General features: G+C 35.7%; 1 protein-coding gene across 1 annotated transcript; it reads right to left on the minus strand.

The window, feature by feature from the left end:
* Positions 1-277: 277 nt before the first annotated feature.
* On the minus strand, positions 278-18,348 carry LOC126823903 (FMRFamide receptor). The gene is made up of 2 exons (XM_050552977.2): positions 18,149-18,348; positions 278-3,925 (listed from the first exon to the last, which is right to left on the minus strand). The coding sequence occupies exon 2, from the start codon at positions 3,878-3,880 to the stop codon at positions 2,819-2,821; it is 1,062 nt and encodes a 353-aa protein (XP_050408934.2). The 5' UTR covers positions 3,881-3,925; positions 18,149-18,348; the 3' UTR covers positions 278-2,818.
* Between the last annotated feature and the right edge of the window lie 1,229 nt (positions 18,349-19,577).

Below are 19,577 nucleotides of genomic sequence, written 5' to 3' on the forward strand. Positions count from 1 at the left end.
TTTATAAATAAAGAAAAAGTGAAGGATCTATTGTACTGGGCTTAGTTGGACTTGGCGCAATGGAAATTGTTGTTCTACCTGGGGATGCTCTGAAAAATAAAACATTTTTTTTATTGGACACTGGGTATTATTAACATAGTAATTTTTTGTCAGTGAAATGATAATCACAATTTTCTATAGCGCTGCGCTGAACATTATGTGGCTCTTTGCATCAAATGAACAAGTATGATACAAAAATAAACAACTCTGAACAAAGTCTACATCCGGATTAAGTTTGGAATTGAAGGGAATATAATAAAGAGTTACAGCCGAAAACAGACAACATAACAAAAACATTGATTAACACAAACCAAGGTTACGAACACAGTCCCAAGGACTTACAGAATATTTCCGATAGTTATTGGTTTTAAGTATATAACTGAGTGGCATCCTTGTCTACGATATCACCTTAGGTGGAAGTGGACGTAAAACTCTAGGAACGAACCAACAAGTGGCATCCGCATAGAGTTTGTAATTTGAGGCTTGCCCCGGTTAATTACTGAAAACGGCAGTACCAAAGACTGGTCCTTGGGGAACACCATATTCCAATACTTTATGGGTTGATTGAATGAATCATTGGGATACATTATGTTCGTCACAATAGGTAAGGATTCATTGCAAACTATGTTAATTTCGTTTATATTTTGATTTGTTCCCAAAAATATGGTATAATTATTATACCACAATAAGCATAAATGTACATTTACGCAATTATCTACAACGTTATAGCCCTTGCCTCTGACTTGTAAATATGTTACGCACACAGGGTTTTGGATTTTTTAAATCAAATATCTTGTGTGAAACATTGTAAAGACATTTGGGAGAAACTTTATAGTTTGATTTGGTTAAACTTATTAGTCTTGCCACGTTAAGTACGACACAATTATTCGGCAAGTATTAAAGTTGCTGTCCTTTCCTCCGAAAACAAAAGTTACTGTAAATAATATAAAAATTATTTTGTGAGCATTATCAATTTATACAACAGTACGTATTGTGACATTCAATTATGTCTGTATTTAGAAAAACAACATCGAATGATTTTTCAATGAAGCAGAACTTTAAAGCAGAAATAAATCTCTATTCACATTTCAGATATAAATCACAGGGTATATATTCCCGCAGATACATCATACTGTTATGTCAATTACAGAAATATTCTGAACTCAAGGTTCGAGTAAAGGTTGGGAACATGATTGATCTACACCGATTCCTATAAATGGATATGGTCTAGAATACAATCTTAATAATGTTGAATATCCATATTCTGGCGCCAGTGTGTATTCCGAATAACCTCTCACATTTTAACCGCCAATCTGTCGAGCAACATAGTATAACATTACAGTATAAATTAGAATCATATACATACTACCGTCAATAAAAATGAAATAATACTGCAAAAGGAATAAAGTCTTAACAGATATCGTGTTTAGAATAATGTTATCCAGCACTGACACGTACCCCTCACCATGCTTGCTTATATATACTCTTTAAAAGAAGTAGGGGATATTGAAATGCAAATACCTATGCAGGTTGTGATATGATAAATACTCATGGACACTTGACATGCTTTGAGAGTATGTTCAAAGAACCACCGAGCTGCACATGTGACACGCAATAGCGCCATACCCTTGGGAGGGGTTCACTGCCAAATTTGACACTTCAAGGAAGGGTTGATAAAAACTGCAGCTTGCTGGTTTATCCTATCCATGTTTGCTTTCCTATCGGTTTATGCATAAGATTTACTGTTTAACGTATCTTTACTTTAGTGTGTTACGTTTAATTTGATCGGGAGACGTGTTCGTCAACGTCAACCGACAACACTGCAAGAATTGGCCGTGGCACTGCAAGAGGAGTGGGTCAGATTGCCCCAAATCGTGATTGGACGGTTGATTAGGACATGCCACGACGAATTGCTGAATGTCTGAGGACTGGTGGAGCAATTACTCATTATCAAGACAAAAATCAAAAACGTCCATTTTCACATTTGACAGTGTATCTCTTTGCGAGTGAAATGGGGCCGTTAGATAAGCCGCCCATATGAACTGTTTATGTTAATGTGTAGGCAATTGGCCTATTATTAACATACACTGGTTACCTCTAATAAAAACAGCAGTGCATTTCCGCAGTTTTGTATTGTTTCTGAATATCCCCTACTTTTTTTTGAAGAGTATACAATTACCAATTACATTTTGAATAACATAAATCCCAAATGTACCATTTTCTATTATTGACTATAATGACATGGATGTCAATTTAGATATGAAAAGTTTCAAATCAGATATATAATATGATATATAATAATATTATGCAAATAATAAAAAACGATTTGAAATTAGATATATCGACACAGATGACGTTGCTTGATGAAATGAAGTTTCAGAATTGAATCAATATATACATATTAAAAATACATTAGGTAAAAGCTAAATATGCGTTTTTTTCTGGCTTCAAATGTCAAATAAATTATTATTTAGACATTTGTTCACCTCTCTAGACAATTGGATGGTCGAGATATTATATGGACTAAGACAACCGCGCCATTAAACATCTAAATGGATAATCGAAACATTGTTTATGATCGTAGTAATGGCACTTGACAATCGAGACTATCTTGTCAAAACTTGTCAATACTCACAACTTCATCCTGAGTAAAGTAATTTGACTGAATTTTCAAGATATTCATTTTCTTTTTTGGAACTATTATAGCAAGAAGGACTATCCAAATCTAACATAATGCATCTAGAATTAATGAAAAAAAGAAAAGCCACAAATTTTCATTTTAGCCTGAAAACGAAGTTGTTTTAGTGTTTGACTTAACTGAAAGTGGATAAGAAGTGCTTCTTCGTCTGCTACAAAATACGTTCATGAAAATAGTTCTGAATTGTTTCCCAACTACACAGTAAAGAATGATATTAACGGAAGAGTTAATTATTAACATTGTATCCGCGACAGCTATATAGTTATTACAAGCGACAGAGCAATCTTCGTATTTATTAACACCACGTGCCAATATCAGAGCAGATGCCGACATCATTCCACAAAGAAAAAACATGGTAGTCACAGCAAGTACCATGGCGTTCAGTCGTCCACCAGATTTTTTTTCTTTCTGACTTTTTGGAGCAAATGCACGACTTCGTCTAATGGCTAATAGAAGCTGCGCATTTAATGCAAGAATGATAATGAATGGTATTAAAAATTCCAGTGTAAAAGTTATCCAGATGATAAAGATATCATTATAAAGATTACTTTCTCCAAATTTTGTGCGAATAAATTTTGTTCTGGTGGTGTTAGTTTTGGGGTCAAATTTTTCATAGGTTGTATAAGCCAGATACCGAGGAATGTTAAATACAACAGCCCATATAAACACGCACACGATGGCTTTTCGTGCCATTGATTTACAACACAATCTTGCTGCTCTTAATGGATGTACTACTGCAACAAATCGTTCTATGGTAATCAAAATTGTCATTGTCATGGTTCCAGTAAATGCGATTCTTGGTACAGCAATAAATAACACATATATTGGGGTAATAAATGGTCGATAGGCTGCGGTAATCAGGCCAAATTTACTCAACATGGTCAGCTGTTCCAAAAACAATTCGAAAAACAGAAAAATGGTATCAAATACGGCTAGAAAAGTCAAGAGTAAAGGCGTGGATGACTTTTGTTTGTAGTTCATAAGAACTATAATAGATATAACGTTTCCAATCAGTCCAAATATGGCGATAGCAGTTCCTCCTATAGCATTAAATCCTACCCTGGCCGCCCAATATCCTGGCATGTCGGTTTCTGTGGTATTGGTGAAAAGATCAGTGTAGTTGGTAAAGTCGGAATCATTCATGTTGACAGATTGAGTTGGTGCACAATTTCTCTTTCACTCGCCACCCTGAAGTGAACAAAGAGATTCATTATGTGAAATTGAATCAACCAGAAACAACAACAGTGACCAGTTGAGTATAGTATTATCTTGAACTTATTGATGTAATAAGAAAGTAATTGTTTATTAAAGTATCACACACTGCATATAAAACAATAAATAATACTTTTTAAAATAAATACATAAAATAAGAGCAATGTGTTCATTAATACATTTACCACAGTTCAAATAATCAGATCATTAAAAAATAAAAAACGAAAATACATTTAGATAAAACCTCTCCTTGGTCTTAACATGTTTAAAAGAGTAATTAAAACGTTCTATGAAGAACTATTATTTACATCTATATACAGATTCTTTTGGATATCTGAGAAGAGACACCAATGAATTATAAATGGATATCTGAGAAGAGACACCAGTCAATTACCAATGGATATCTGAGTAGACGCTAGTCAATTAGGCTACAAATGGATAGTATGCCACGCGTATGTAAACTAGCTGCACTTATTTGAGATCTGGCCTAACTAAAACTGGCCTTTGAATACTACAAAAAGACTGGCACTTAAAAGTTAAGGCAGCTTAACTTTAAAGGAAATTTGATACTTAACATTGCCTAAGAATACCACTTTCCCTTAACTTATAAGAAGTTATGTATATTTAAATGAAATCTAGTAGTTAACTGACTCTTAGACTTAAGATATCCTTTAAATACGGACCCATGTCTAACCCGTATCACATCAGAAAGCTACATTTGATAGTCTCTTAAGTAGACTTAAGAACAATAAACTAACAAACACTATTAGTAAAATGATCATCCTATAAATGTAATTTTCGGTACATTACAGTTTTAGCTATCTGTTACACTTGGTTTTTACGTCTCACATGAAATAAAAGAACCCGTGTAACAAGTATACTAAGCAGCAAAAGAAACGTCAGGTTGGTATGTTACTCTGAATAGACGCATTGCATAAAACTTGCCAAATGTTTTTATTGTATATTTATGACCACATCTCCAACTTTACCTGAGCAATAAGGCTCCTTCCCAAACACAGAATTGAACCCAGTAAATGTTCTCAAAAACGCAACCTGACTTCTGAGATGGTAATGTGTTCTCCATGTAACTCATGCTGCAACCCTATAAAATACACCCCCATACCTGGTTGAATCATTTATACTACAACGTCAGCAGCATGTCACGACTCACGACAGCTCAGAGGAACCAGGTCACTTCCAGGTCAATGTTCAGACCATTTACAGGCTTCAGCAACGCTTTCAGGCCACCAACACCACTGATGATCACCCCCGAACTGGTAGACAAAGGGTTACCACAAGGCGACAAGACCGCCATGTTGTGCGACAGCACGTCCACAATCCCTTCACACAAAGTTACTCGGGACTTTCTACAGCAGAACGGTGTCAACGTTATGCACTGGTCAGCCCTTAGACCGGACTTAAACCCGATTGAACATCTTTGGGATGAAATTCAGAGGAGACTTAATAACGTCGTACCAGGACCAAACACAGCCGATGGATTGTGCCAGGCTTTCCCGAGAGAGTGGTTCCAGGTACCAATGGCGTTCATCAATCGTCTGGTCCACTCCATGTACAGACGCTGTACTGCTGTTATTGACAGTCGCGGTGGACACACCAGATACTGGTGTATAGACTGTGTACAGACCCTAAAACCTTCTCGTAATGTCTTGGAATTGTAATGAATTAATCACTAATGTGTCAACATACTGTTCACAAAAAATTGCTTTGATCCATTTAGTAAGTCGTTTTCTAGAATGATTTGATTAAAGTGCCTCTCTGATTTTGAAATCGTACTGACGTTTTTTTGGGTTTTTTTTGCTGATTAGTATATAACAATGTTTTGCTAAATGCCCTTATCCCGATTTTCTTTTTTACTTAAGTGCTAGAAATGGGTGCAATTTTAATTTACTGCGTGGAATAGTTGTATATATTGTCGAAGAATAAAGGATTTTGATGGGCAAATCGATAGAAAGTGGCCGTATGATAATCATTCTTATTAACCCTTGTGGGTTCATTTTGTGAGAATCACATAGCAGGTATCATCTGGTCCATACAAAAACCATTCAATATTTGGAATTCATCATTTAATTTTTGGTATTTGAAACATGCAGATACTAAATGAGGGAATACTCTGACATGCGCAATATGGTTTTAGGCAGCAAACACATTAGCAAAATCACTACTGTGAGTTATAAGTTAGGGGTCCGGTTGGACCCCTTGTTCCCTTCAAGCGTTGGGCCTGATTTGCATTTGACATAACTCTGCATGTGGGAAGCATATGAATACCGATCTCTTTGCTACGTGTTAAAATATATTGGAGACAAAGTCACTAAATTTCAGAAAGTTGTACCCAGTAGTTGTTACAGAACACCATAAAACATGTGCATGGGGTCCACGGAGACCCCACGTGAACCGACAAAGGTTAATTCCAATGCATAAGTACTGTATAATGTTTCCAGAATTTGTGCTTCCTGGAATATATACTATAAAAAGTTGTTTAAATTGAGTTTAGTTTAGCCTTGGAATCGGATAAGCCGCGGTGGCTCAGTGAGTAAGACGTTGGCTCGCTAACCAGGAGATCTGGGGTTCTATCCCGGTATTGACAGATAAAGTTCTCGAGGATTTTTCCCTTGTCAGTGGTGCAGGACGGAGGAACTGGCACGGGACAACGAATGGATGGGACGACAAACCGAGGTCCGGTGTACACATTGTCGTTCACGTAAATGAACTATTGACAAATCGAATTCGAAATAAGAATAGGCCTTAGCGCCGCTGTCTGGGCAAAATTCCCCTCATAGCCCGTCTTAATTATCCCAGTCAGTGCAGAAAAGCAGACGGTTAAACCCGTTGGAATCTGATACATAAATGAAAGATCTACATTTAAATCCTCTGTCGCGAGGTAAGGGTACGTATTCAAAGGATATCTTAAGTCTAAGATATTCACTTATATACGTAACTTCCTGTAAGTTAAGAGTAAGTTGTACTTATAGACAATGTTAAATATAAAATTTTCATTCAAGTTAAGCTGCCTTAACTTTTAAGTGTTAGTCTTTTAGCGGTATTCAAAGCAATGTAGTAGCAGGCCCCTAATGGCAGTTTCAAAAGTTAACGGAGTGAGATAAAAACAATGTTCCACTCATAATTTATAATTAATTTTTGTATTACTTATTGCGTTTTAATCGGTAGTATTCGTACACACAATGTACCATCAACGTCGCAAGGCCTTTAGGATTCTTAAGTGTAGGCACTGACAAAATTTCTATGAATTTCTACAAACAATTTCCTAGTAATGACAACTATGATTTTAATAGAGTATAGTGCATTCTGCTCACTACTATCTTCTTTGAGAATAGATCTCTGCACTAAATTGCCGCCATATTCCAAAAATAGTATACTATTTTGTAATGTGGTTCTACTCCGTTTCATATCGGCCATACACACAGAGACTAAATAAATCTTTTCAATGATATTAAATTGAAGCGAAATAAATATTTCTCAAAATTATCGAAGTATACTTAGAGAGTTTCCGACTAAAATCATTCATTGAGGAATTAAAATGTCGACCAACTAGCTTAGTGTTTGTTCTCAAGCGGGAGGTAACAGACAAACACCGGTTTAGTATGAGTATAGTGGTGCTCTTAAGACGATCCAACCAACTTGCATGTGAAGTTAGAAATTCACGGTTTTTGGCAGTGACGGGTATTCCATAAGTTAGAAGTTCATGCTTTTTGGCGAATGCAGGTATTCCATAATTTAAGTGTACAGCTAAGTTTTTCCACTTGGCCAAAGTGGTGTGAATCATTGGCTGAATGACGCGTGCATTGTTTACATAAGACATAACTGCTTCGAAGAGAATGCTGCATTTTAGTCATATTAATACCCATTTACACTAAATTTTTACCTACAAATACGTCAACCGCCTTTATTTATTTTTCCAATATATACAAAAAATGTTTTAGAATTTAATTTGTCGCAGGAAAAAAGTTAATATTTCTAGCTCATAAGCCGCATCAATGTCATCCTTATCAGTGATTGTCGCGGCCAAGCAAATATTCACTGCGGATCAGTGTGGATCGCTACGTGTGCCCGTTCGTTATCGGCCGTAAAAAATCGCTGGCGAATTTCAATCGCCGCGATCGGGCGGAAAAATACGCTCGTCTGTCAACAGCATTATATAATCTTTAAGTGGCATTTAGCGATTGGAAAACACATTAATAGAACACAATTTTTATAACGATAAGAGGATACTTGTCGAAACGTCGTGCTTTTAGAATAAACCAGTGATTGTTTCCCATAAAAATTGTGTTCTATTAACAGCATTATAGTTAATCAAACGATGACAGGGTACTGAATACTGATAACGTTGTGGGTATGGTTACCGTTATTTACATCAGTTGTTTTATATTTATAGGTTCTTCAAACGATGCCAGAGTACTGATAACGTTGTGGGTATGGTTTCTATTATTTACACCAGTTGTTTTAGGTTCTCAGTGGTGTATTACTTATAGTATGAACAGAACGTTCCTTGACATTTTTACAATTAGAATTGATACGATTTTTTTTTGGGGGGGGGGGATATCCTACGTCGAATATATTAGCAATCCTAAACAAATCATATTATTAAGATCGATGTTGAAAAAATCCAAGATTATGTTCGGTTCTGCAATAGTTAACCTAGACACACAGCCTATAATCATTGAATATGAGAACGCCTATTTATTAAATCAACTTATATGTAAATTTCTGATATTTATTTCCCCTTCAACTCTCCATTTGATCGGAAAGCCTTATAATATGTCTCGGAAAATTCGTAATTCTACCCTCTCTATTTGCTAAAATATAAACTGGTTTAAACAGGGTTACAGTTCTGCACACAAGCCAAAATTCTGGCTCCAATGGAGCTGTATATGGGAGAGTGTCTGTAGGTGACTTTTGTATAAATTCTTCTGCAAACCATTACCTGATAACATCTGAGTTAACCCATGGTTTCGTGAAAGTATTCAATACAACACAATACTGAATTTCCTGCATCACTTTGTAAAACATTTCATGTAGATTTCAAATCCATTTAACGTAATACAAGCTTACGGCACGGTGAGGTTTTCACACAAGAACGAATATTAGGCCAATAAGTTTTTATGAGCTAAACACAGCCAGGTACGACGCTTTACCGAAAAAAAAAAGATGTCATAAAATCCCTGGATTTTTTTTTACCAGTGGTCCGCTGTTTACGGTGGCCCATATACGACCTTTAAATATTTTGTAGTTTTGGGTTTTGTTTTTTTAAGTTTTAGGGGTTTTTCTTAGTTCTTATTTAGGTGAAAACGTTTTCATATAGGTGATAAATTTTCACCTCGGTAAAAACGTTTTCACTTAGGTGGTAACTCGCGTGTTACTAATTGACCTCCTTCGATCTTGCGCCCTCATAAATTAAAGGAAGGATATACCTTGGGTTGAAGCGGCGGGAAGCCCCAATAAAACCACCAAACATTATTATTGGTTCGATATACAGTTACGTTAAGCATAATCAGGATAAGTATATTTACATATAAAGTGAAGTTAATCGATTGATTGACTGGAGATTAAAGTCGCACTCAACGATTGCATTGTGAGGTTATTTAACGACGAATAAATTCGAGTTAAGGAAAAATGTTAGCTTAAAGTGAACATCAAAAGATAAGCTCCAGCTGAAAGACGATGCCCAGTCGGTTTCAAAATTGGTTTGAAATATTTTTTTTGCGATTTATCTTCAAAGAGTTATGATCGATTACTCACATAAGCATAAAATTATGACGTCACAGCACTACCAAATAACATGTAGAAGCATAGGGATTTGATCTGATACGCTATTTTTCAGAGATTAGCGATCATTAGAATGACGTCCCGCATACAATGTGTAGGCCATTATTAAATTATATTTTTTTTCAAACAAAAACTTAATGTATATATAACAAACTCTCGATGTAGTAGCAGAGATACTGTTTATTCATATACACTTACATGTTATTTATTTAATGGTGCGTGGACGTCACCATTTTGACAAACCCGTCTGCGAGCAATTGTTCTTAACTCCTTGTGGAAAAATCGCAAAAAATATTCAAAACCAGATTTGAAACTGGATGGACATCGTCTTTCAACTGAAGCATACTTTATTTTAGCTTATATGTTCACTTTAAATATAAAGTATACTTCATACGAAAGACGATATCTACTTCAAATTGTTTTTGTTCCGATATTTCCACATGGAGTTATGATCGTCAAAAGGATGACGTCGCAACAAAAAAGGGTAGGCTTATAATTGGAGTCAACAATTTCTGTTACTGTTAAAACTTCATAATTTAATATTAGCCAGGCAACAGTTTTCATTCTAAAAAAAAGACAAAAACCCCAAAATCGTAGAAATATCAGAACAAATAGCAATGCCACCAGGTTCTTACGTGTTAGTCCAGGTGTTATGACTTCCATCATTATGAAGGTCTGTTATTAATGGATCATAACTTACTCCTTGTATAAGAGAGAGACAGAGAGAGAAATGGGGTTTAACGTCCATTCGACACAAATTAGGTCATTACGGGACTAACACATGGTTCAATTTTATGTCTATAATTCGCTTGCGCGTAGGGGTCTTTAGCAGTGGGAGGAAACCGGGGGACCCGGAGAAAACCCACGAGGCTGGACAGGCGACCCTGCTCCTTGTCACGTACCACCGGGGATTCGAAACCACGCCAGTTGACTCAATGACAGGTCTTATGATACAGCACGCACGTGCTAACCATTCGGCCATCCAACCCCCTGTTTATAAACCAAAACAAACACAATAAAAACTTAGAATAATTTACTTTTGTACGTAAAATACATTATTTTTTCTTTTAGAGAAAAAAATAGCCTAATTTTTCTTTAAAAATTGTGGAGAATGACTTAATTTTGTACCTATGTTTGAAAGCAAAAATGTCGTGTTTTTGGGTTATATAACCAGCGGCTGCCAGGCAGGATACGCCCACATTTTCGAGAGATGGATAGAGAACAAGCTAAAAAGAAAGTGATTTTTCCTTCAATCAAGGGCCATAATTCAGGAAATTACAATTCGATATGCGCAAATATCGAAAGGAACCGAGATCTTTGTGTTATAAACTTACATTTCAAGTTTCAACAAATCGGATAAAAATTGTGACCTCTACAGTGTTCACAAGCTAAAAACGTGATTTTTCGTACAATCAGGGGCCATAATCCATGAAGTTACAGTCGAAAGGAACCGAGATCTTAGGGTGATAAACCTATATTTCAAGTTTCATTGAAATCGGATAAAAATTGTGACCTTTAGACTGTTCACAAACAATTGTGGACGGACGGACGGACAAGGGCGACGACATTATACGTCCACATGAAAATGTGGGCGTATAAAAAGGCACAACTTCACATGTCCTCAATGGACCACCATATCATAAACAGCGCCACCTGTTACCATAATGAGAGTTAGAATTATGACTTATCATAACGGGTTAAAAGGGAGTCATAATTTTAAGGCACATTATGCTAACAGATGGCGCTGTTTATTATATGGTGGCTCATTGGGGACATGTAAAATCTCGCCCTTTTGATTACCCGTTAGACAGACGACATTTTTTCTGTCAAACATACTAAAATATTTTACATACAAAAGCAAATTATTCTCGATATTTTTCAGATGAATAAATAGTCTACTTTTTCGTGCATTTGCCCTAATACGGCCTTATCGATTGATTCAGTCTCTTTTTTTTTTTGCAATATTCATTCTCGATATTTTTGAGAGAAGTAATAGGTTATTTTTTTTCTCTAAACATAAATAGAATATATTACGTACTTGGTAAATTATTCTGATAATATTTAAGTAATATAGAAATACACCAATAGAACAGAGTTATTTTGTGTGTTTGTTTTGGTTTATAAACAATATCTTATTTTATTTGAGATTGAATTGAGAAACAGGAAATGATAATTCAGATATAAAATTAAAGCAAAGCGCCCCCCCCCCCACACACACTCACCAACCCAAATTCGTTTGGCCTTTATCCAATTAGTTATGACACCAAAGTTTGGAATGAGATTAATAAGATCAATGCAAGCGGCTAATCCGATGATTTGGAAATTTAACAAACATTATGCAAGAGCTGAATCTGCCTATTGCAGGTCTTTCTTTCGGCCTGAAATATTATCTAAATTATTAATTAGACATTAATTAACTTATCCAGACCATAATCAACTGTCGATGTCATCGCTAGCCTGCGATGTTTACTGGATTAGGATCTGATCTGCTGCTCAACGCTCAATTATGATTAAATCAAAAAATGGATAATCGAGATTATGTTGGGGTTTTTTTCGTACCGACTTTAGTAATGATGATCGAAGCTAGGCCCAAATTCAATCGCTAAATTCTCGGTTCAGATTGGAACTGAAGTTTTCAGCAAATTCTCTTTACATTAGTCTGCTCTTTGGGCCTATCTATTCTCCCATAATTTATCTTTAAATTAAATGAAATCGAGTTTAACGTCCCGTCGTTCAGCATCAACTGTGTTAATCAAGGTGGGAATACGCCATGAAATGTGCAGTATGGGGCGATTTTGCACGGACAGCGGCGCTACGGCCTACTCTTATTTCAAATCCCAACGTCCAGGGTTCTTTTACGGATACTCTATAAGAACGACTAGACAGTGTTCCTTGTCAGGAACCCCATCTTGCACCACTGAAAAGGGGAAATCTCGCCGGAAAACCCGAGGGACTTAAGACTTTCTCTTCCAACACCGGGAGCGAACCCGAAACCGAGTCCGGGACATACTCACCGAGCCCCTGCGGCTCACGATGATTTGGAGGCTTGATCCGATAGAAAGCTAAAATAATATCAAAAATACTTTACTTGTGTGCGAAAAATATTTCATAAATTTGAGGGGAAAAGATACGCTAAACTTATCATTACCTATATATTTATTTATTCACTCCCGTGCATGACGTAATAAGTTCTTTCTATATTTTTTATTGTTCTTTTAGAAACAAAATATGCCAAATCAATCGATATTGCAGTATATCTACAATATTTTGTTTTTGTACATAAAATATTTTATGATTTTTATCTGTCGGGTTATGAAAAAGGCGAGATTTTGCATGTCCCTAATCAGCCTCCATATAATAAATAGCGCCATCTGTTACCAAAATGAACTTAGAATTATGACGGCTTTACAGCGTAACATTTGTGAAATGTCAAAATGTTAACGAAACTATACAGACTATACAGTCACTTGAACAAACTGACCAAGCCTCATAACCATTAGCATAAGTTCGACTAATGGCATCATTCTGATCAAATAGAGTTCACGTTTAATGACGGCCATTGTGTCACTTTTATGTCGAATATGTTTTGGCGTGATACGAAAATAACGTTTATGTCTTAGTTTATCGAAAGAAAAATACGGTATCTATTAATTTTGATCTCCCTGAAGATACATTCCCATGAAAGTATTTATAGGATAGTTATTTCCAATAAAATTATGGCATTTATATGAAAATACTAGAACAATACTGGATTCCCTGAAAAACATCCATAGAGCGACCGCGGGACAAAAAGGTTAGGATGTCCCTAACGGGCAGCTTGTATCCTCGAGTGACGTTGATCTAATGGCTAACGGTTGATAGAATATTGATAGACTTAAACGAGATGTAGGCTCTGCGAGTTGGCAGAGGATAACCCAAGAATTTACTTAGGCTTCGGTAGTTATGGATAAATGGAAGGTGACGAACGACAATCTAAAAATGTTACCCCTCAATAAAGTTATATGACAAGCAAGTATACTTAAACTAAATTCTTGCGGCATGGGTTAAAAAATCTTGAAAAGATTGGAAACACACTTTTGAAGTCCATACACTGTAACAAAAAATCAGTGAAAAAACGTATAAAGTTCCGGAAACAAAAATTACCAGGAAAATTTTATGCGTACTTGCCTTTCCTGTAATTTACAGAAATTCCTTCAATTAACATAAATTCAATTTTTAAGCAATGAAAATAGATACTGGTAATTTTTGTTTCCAGAACATGAAAGAGAAAAAAAATGTCAATAAATAAGAGGCATTTATCTCTTCGCCTGTTGTAGGCCCCCTTAGCTAACATGATAATTATTAGGAATGATTACATACGAGTACTTGTTGCAAACACAAATAATCCGTAAATTCCTAGTCATTCCACCGTTTATCCCGTAAAATAACAGCATTAAGTCCATTATAGAATGGAATAAAACATGTTATCCCTAAATTTCACGGATATGTCCTGTTCATTACTAAATATTCCATAAAAATACGTAAAACACGTAATTTGAAATAATAACTCACACTTTTAACACTTTTTCTCCCCCTCCCCCAACAAAAACAACAAAAAACATCGAGTAACAGAAGAAAAAGAGTTAAAACTAGGGAATTCGGCACATAAAAAATGGATACTTTTGACAGTGTATATATCATCAAATCACCCACTTTGTACGTGATAAAGCATCTTTAATCTTCTCAAAAAAATACTGAATATATAATTTACTAGTAGGATTTCGGTACAATTTATATACCATATCGAGGGGCTAAAGTATCATAAAATACTATTAATTCACCAAATTGTCAGTGTTTCATCGAATGACCAGAACCAATATTTATTGATTTTAATCTCCTGAACCCTTAATGTAAACAACAAATATAACTTGTTATAATTAAAGTTGTTAGATTTCAGTATACTAATATAAGGTATAAACAGGTCACAATTCTATGGAATATAATTACTGTACTGCTTATTACTGAGCGACTTTTCGACTAGGCTTCTCTAGTCATTATCAAGCAATGATAAAATATGAAAATATAACAAGACAATATATACATGCACACAACAATACTCGATTAATGCTGACAAGGGAAAAGCAAGAATCTTCATGAACACTGATGAGTACCTCACAACTGTTAACAGTTTACTCCAAGATCCGGCAACATATAGAAGAATCCCCAAAGATCCCACAAACGCGCACAAGGACAGCCATAGAAAACTTGCTTAAAAAACTGAAAGAACAAAAACAGATTTCTGAGGCTTTCTATTACAAGCTTAGACCAAATCACCCTCGACCACCTTATGCCAGGGTAACCATAAAAATCAGCAAAAATCCCATGAAAGCCCGTCCGTTAGTGTATTCCCGAGATTCAGTCTTCTAAAACACAGCCCAATACTTATCCAAAATACTTTCCTCACTTGGCACAACAACATCGTCCTTCATCAAAGATTCGGGTGAATTCTGCGAGAAACTGCAGAATATTCAAAACCTCAGGAGAATGGTCTCAAATGATGTAGATTTATTTACAAATGTACCTAGGGAAGAGGCTCTGAAGAGTCTACGCAAGCGCATAGATAGTTAAGACAACCCACTGGAGACCTCCCTATCAACAGACAACATAATACTCCTGTTGAAACCATGCATCAATTCAACCTATTTCTCCTGGGGCGACGCCTTTTACGAACAGACCAATGGATTGCCATGGAAAGCCCCACTCTCACCAATAATTTCAGAAATATTTTTAACTGATTTGGAAGAGAGAGCTCTTCAAACATCCACCATAACCCCAACATGCCTTCATAGACGAGGGATCAAACAGCAAGATAATCCAGAAACGCTGTTACAACACCCCAACATGCAACACCCAGGTATTAAATTCACAATGGAAACCGAAAATAATAATCAACTACCCTTCGTCGATGTCTGTGTATCCCAAACCAACAACTCAATCCATTCCATTATTCAACCCCTCAGTATTTCTATTTGTAAACCCCATTCCATTATTTAACCCATCAGCATTTCTATCTGTAAACCCCATTTCATTATTTAACCCATCAGCTTTTCTATTTATAAACCCCATTCCATTATTTAGCCCATCAGCATTAATTTTCTATCTGTAATGCCCTTTCCGAATAATTTCTAAACTCAATTCCTTGTTCCAGCTTTCTGTTATGTTTCGTAAAAAAATAGTCTAGATTATCCAGGCCTGTCAATCACACGGTGAATGTTCGTACAACATGACCGTTTATTTAGTGACTATAAATTTGCGAACCTAATTTAAGACTTGGTATATATATATATAAATATTGTGGTGGAACTGTCAAGATATTTGGAAATATTTATTTATGGTGTCAGTGGTAAGAATATGACAATACATTACGTGTTACTGCCTCTTTAATGTATTGTGTTTTCATCAGAGTTCAAACATACAGATACAGATATTATAAGTCTATGGTAGTACATGTATACATATATGGATTTGAAAACAAATTGTTGATTGGCATACACATTACAATAAACCACTGACTATAATAACGGGAAAAGATGACGTAGCACCCTCGAGCTCTTCAGACTTAATGAATATTAATTAGTTCAGTTTCCCTATTGACAAATGGTCATTGGATAAACTGGCCACATGACACCGTATTGTTCACAGTACGCGAAATTTAAATGGACATACTTATAATACAACATACATGTAAACCTGATTAAATCGTAATACAACTTTCCTAAACAATTGACAATCCAAAATATGTTACAGGTACATAATTAAAAACAAGAGGATTGAACGATCAATATGGAAGCAGATTGCTATCTTGATCTATGGAAACACGAATTGGAAACAATGCATCCATTGACAGGTTACACATACTACATAGTTCCTGCTAATGCTATATAGGACACACATAGAGTGTGGAATTGTGGATATATTACAGGCTGTATGCGACAGTCTATATACCACTGTATGTAATTCTATTACGTAGGTTATTTGTGTACATGTACCTTTAAACAATCATACCGGCCATTACAGGTTGAGGCGCTTATTCACGGTGTACGATTCCGGTGTTGGACTAGAAAGTTCCTCGGTGGTGCAGGACAGGTGGCCTGACAAGGAACAGTGTCTAGTCCTTCAGGTGGTACGAAATCTGTGCATATTAAAGAATCATTTATAGGTCGGCATAGTTCACTATCCCGGTTGGTGCAGAAAAGTAAGACGTTCAACCCTATTCCATTTAAACAGCTACATCGTCTAGAGATGGATCTATACATGCTAACGTAATCAGAATGATTCCTGTCAACGCACCCCTTAACAAGATGAGATTTTCATTGATAATGTCGTAAAGTTGAAATATTTGTAAACAAAATAGTGGAAACTTTTATCAAACATCATAGTTAAATGGTTTCTTCAAATAATTACTAATGACAGTTAATGATGGGGAAAAAATATTAAAAAGTAGAAACTCTCGTATCCTAGCAACAGTCATAAAATATTCAATCTGAAATCATCATGTTCGACATAAAATATTCAAAATCCTTTTGTGCGGCATGATAAAAGCAAAATTCCAAATCATTTTAAAGCAATTTTCATTGTTTTTGTCGTTCAATAAATATTCCTTTCATTTTTTTTTTTTCGTTAATTCTTAATTTTGTTCGATTCATCCGTGTTACAGAAAACGACTTCTGACGTTTTAGATGTAAAACCTTCGTTTGTTGCTGATAAAAGCCCTGCAAGTAGTCTTAAAGGCAGTCACAATACATCAACATGAAGTAACTATAGTTCAATATAAATAATTATGCTCTTGGCCTGGGCTTTTTAGTGTGCTGAAAAAGTTCTAGAAAGGTTAAGCATAACCGGAATTGTGCACGGCTGCAGTCGAAACCACAATGACACAACACATTTCTTGAAAGATATAGCCTAGACGATATAGTTCCAGAACCAAAAATACCAAATAAAGTGATCTGTCAATTTAATGCTTCCAAACCACAGTCAACGTAATAACTTAAGTTGAGCCCAAGAACTAAAACAAAGAGATTTACCGATAGCAGTTACAGAAATGTTGTTGCCTTTTAAATGGTAACATAATAGTAATGAATAAAAAACGCTTAAGACACATGAGTTATCTCGGAAACCATGGTTGTAGTAGGAATCACGAAACCTTGGCTGTGTAAAACAGGTAACATAATATGACAGAGCATGATTTTACTTTATACCTAATACACAAATAACGAAATATTGGCAACCTCTCTCCGCTCGGCATACATGAAATTTGCACCCCCTCTCCCACCCCTTACCCATTCAAATTTCGTAAAACTATGTACACTATTAAATATCAAGGCAAATAATTACAAGTGTATTTTAAAACGTCTTTACCTTGAATTGATCCTTTAGTTATATCCGTATTATTCAAAACGACTCATTCCAGTTTGAAATCAACTATTATTCTGACAAATCTTCTCGAGGTCAATTAAGAGTTTTACCACCCAACTATTGAACTATTGATACGCTACAGTAGCAATGCGTTGTTGGGTCTATCATATGCCACACTATTACAGTATTATTGGAATGTTTTTTTATCCACTGATGAACGGCGAATAGGAAGTGGTTATTATTGCCTGAGTCGCTCTGTATATAATAATTACCGAACATAATTTATTCAGCATCTGTGAGTGACAGCAAGCAGTGTGAGTTATTATAAGTATCGCTTGATGTTTTTATGATAGTATATAAATACGGTACTCAAACAGTAGACTCCCTTAATGTATTTCCCACTTATCAGAGGTTTTTACACATTGACAAAATTAACAGAATGTTTTATCATTCATATCTTGTTTAGAAAGCCACCTAGGTCTTTCTTATTTAAAAACAGTAATTTTTTTAACCCAGGAACTAATGAGATAATATTTTATTATACACATCTTGTTTAAGTCCCTATCAAAGCATTTCTTATTTAGAAGAACTTTTATAAAAGTAAAAGTGGCCTATACGCGTACAGGCGGTGCCATTTTAAGGCTTTGTTGACGAAGCGCGAATTCCGAAGGTTTATAGTGGGTGTGGGTTTGGGTGGGGGGAGGTTTATAGTCCGAGAGAAAATTACCTGCACTTTGACTGTGGGAAACACAGTTTCCTGCACTTTGGGAACTTGATGGTCCAATTTCGACCCTCCTTCACCAGCCTATGCCCGAAGGAACCTTCTGAAATCGTGACCAAATGGACAGATATTCTGTCAATTCTTTAAATATATTCTCTCGACGAAATATTGTATTCCTAGACTGTGCAGCTGGCTGTATAAGTATATATTTACCTTTGGCCTGGTTTGCTGTTTTAGAAATTGATGTTTTAATTGCACCTATATTATTATTCCGCATGCACCAGTCTCATTTGAGGACTTTCTCTCCTGTACACAAATGATTGCTTCGGTGTACAGGGAAAAAAATCGTCAGATACAGGGGATAACGCAGGTTGTCTAATTAGGGTGCAAGCGCGAAACTTTGCAAAAATATATAATGGCATCTTCTGATTAAGCTCGAATATATAGCGCCACTCATGAAAATACCTGGTTACCATAGAGACAAGTAAGTTCGGTATCATTTCAGACTTGAATGGAGAATATATTCGGAAAGAATATTAACAACATGTGTCCATCAGGAAGCATTAAAGAAGCAATCAATATGGTGAAGGTATTTCTTTTACTCTGTGCATTACACATGGTTACCATGAAAACTATGTATTATCTTCATGTTACTGAGATATGTAAAATCATTCAAGATTGCAATTATCTTACTGATATGGATGTTTTGCA

Source organism: Patella vulgata, chromosome 6 (genome assembly GCF_932274485.2).
Source record: "Patella vulgata chromosome 6, xgPatVulg1.2, whole genome shotgun sequence".
NCBI lineage: Eukaryota > Metazoa > Mollusca > Gastropoda > Patellidae > Patella > Patella vulgata.

Coding starts and splice junctions, on each gene's coding strand:
- LOC126823903 (XM_050552977.2), bottom strand. CDS start 3,880: ATGAATGATTCCGACTTTACCAACTACACTGATCTTTTCACCAATACC.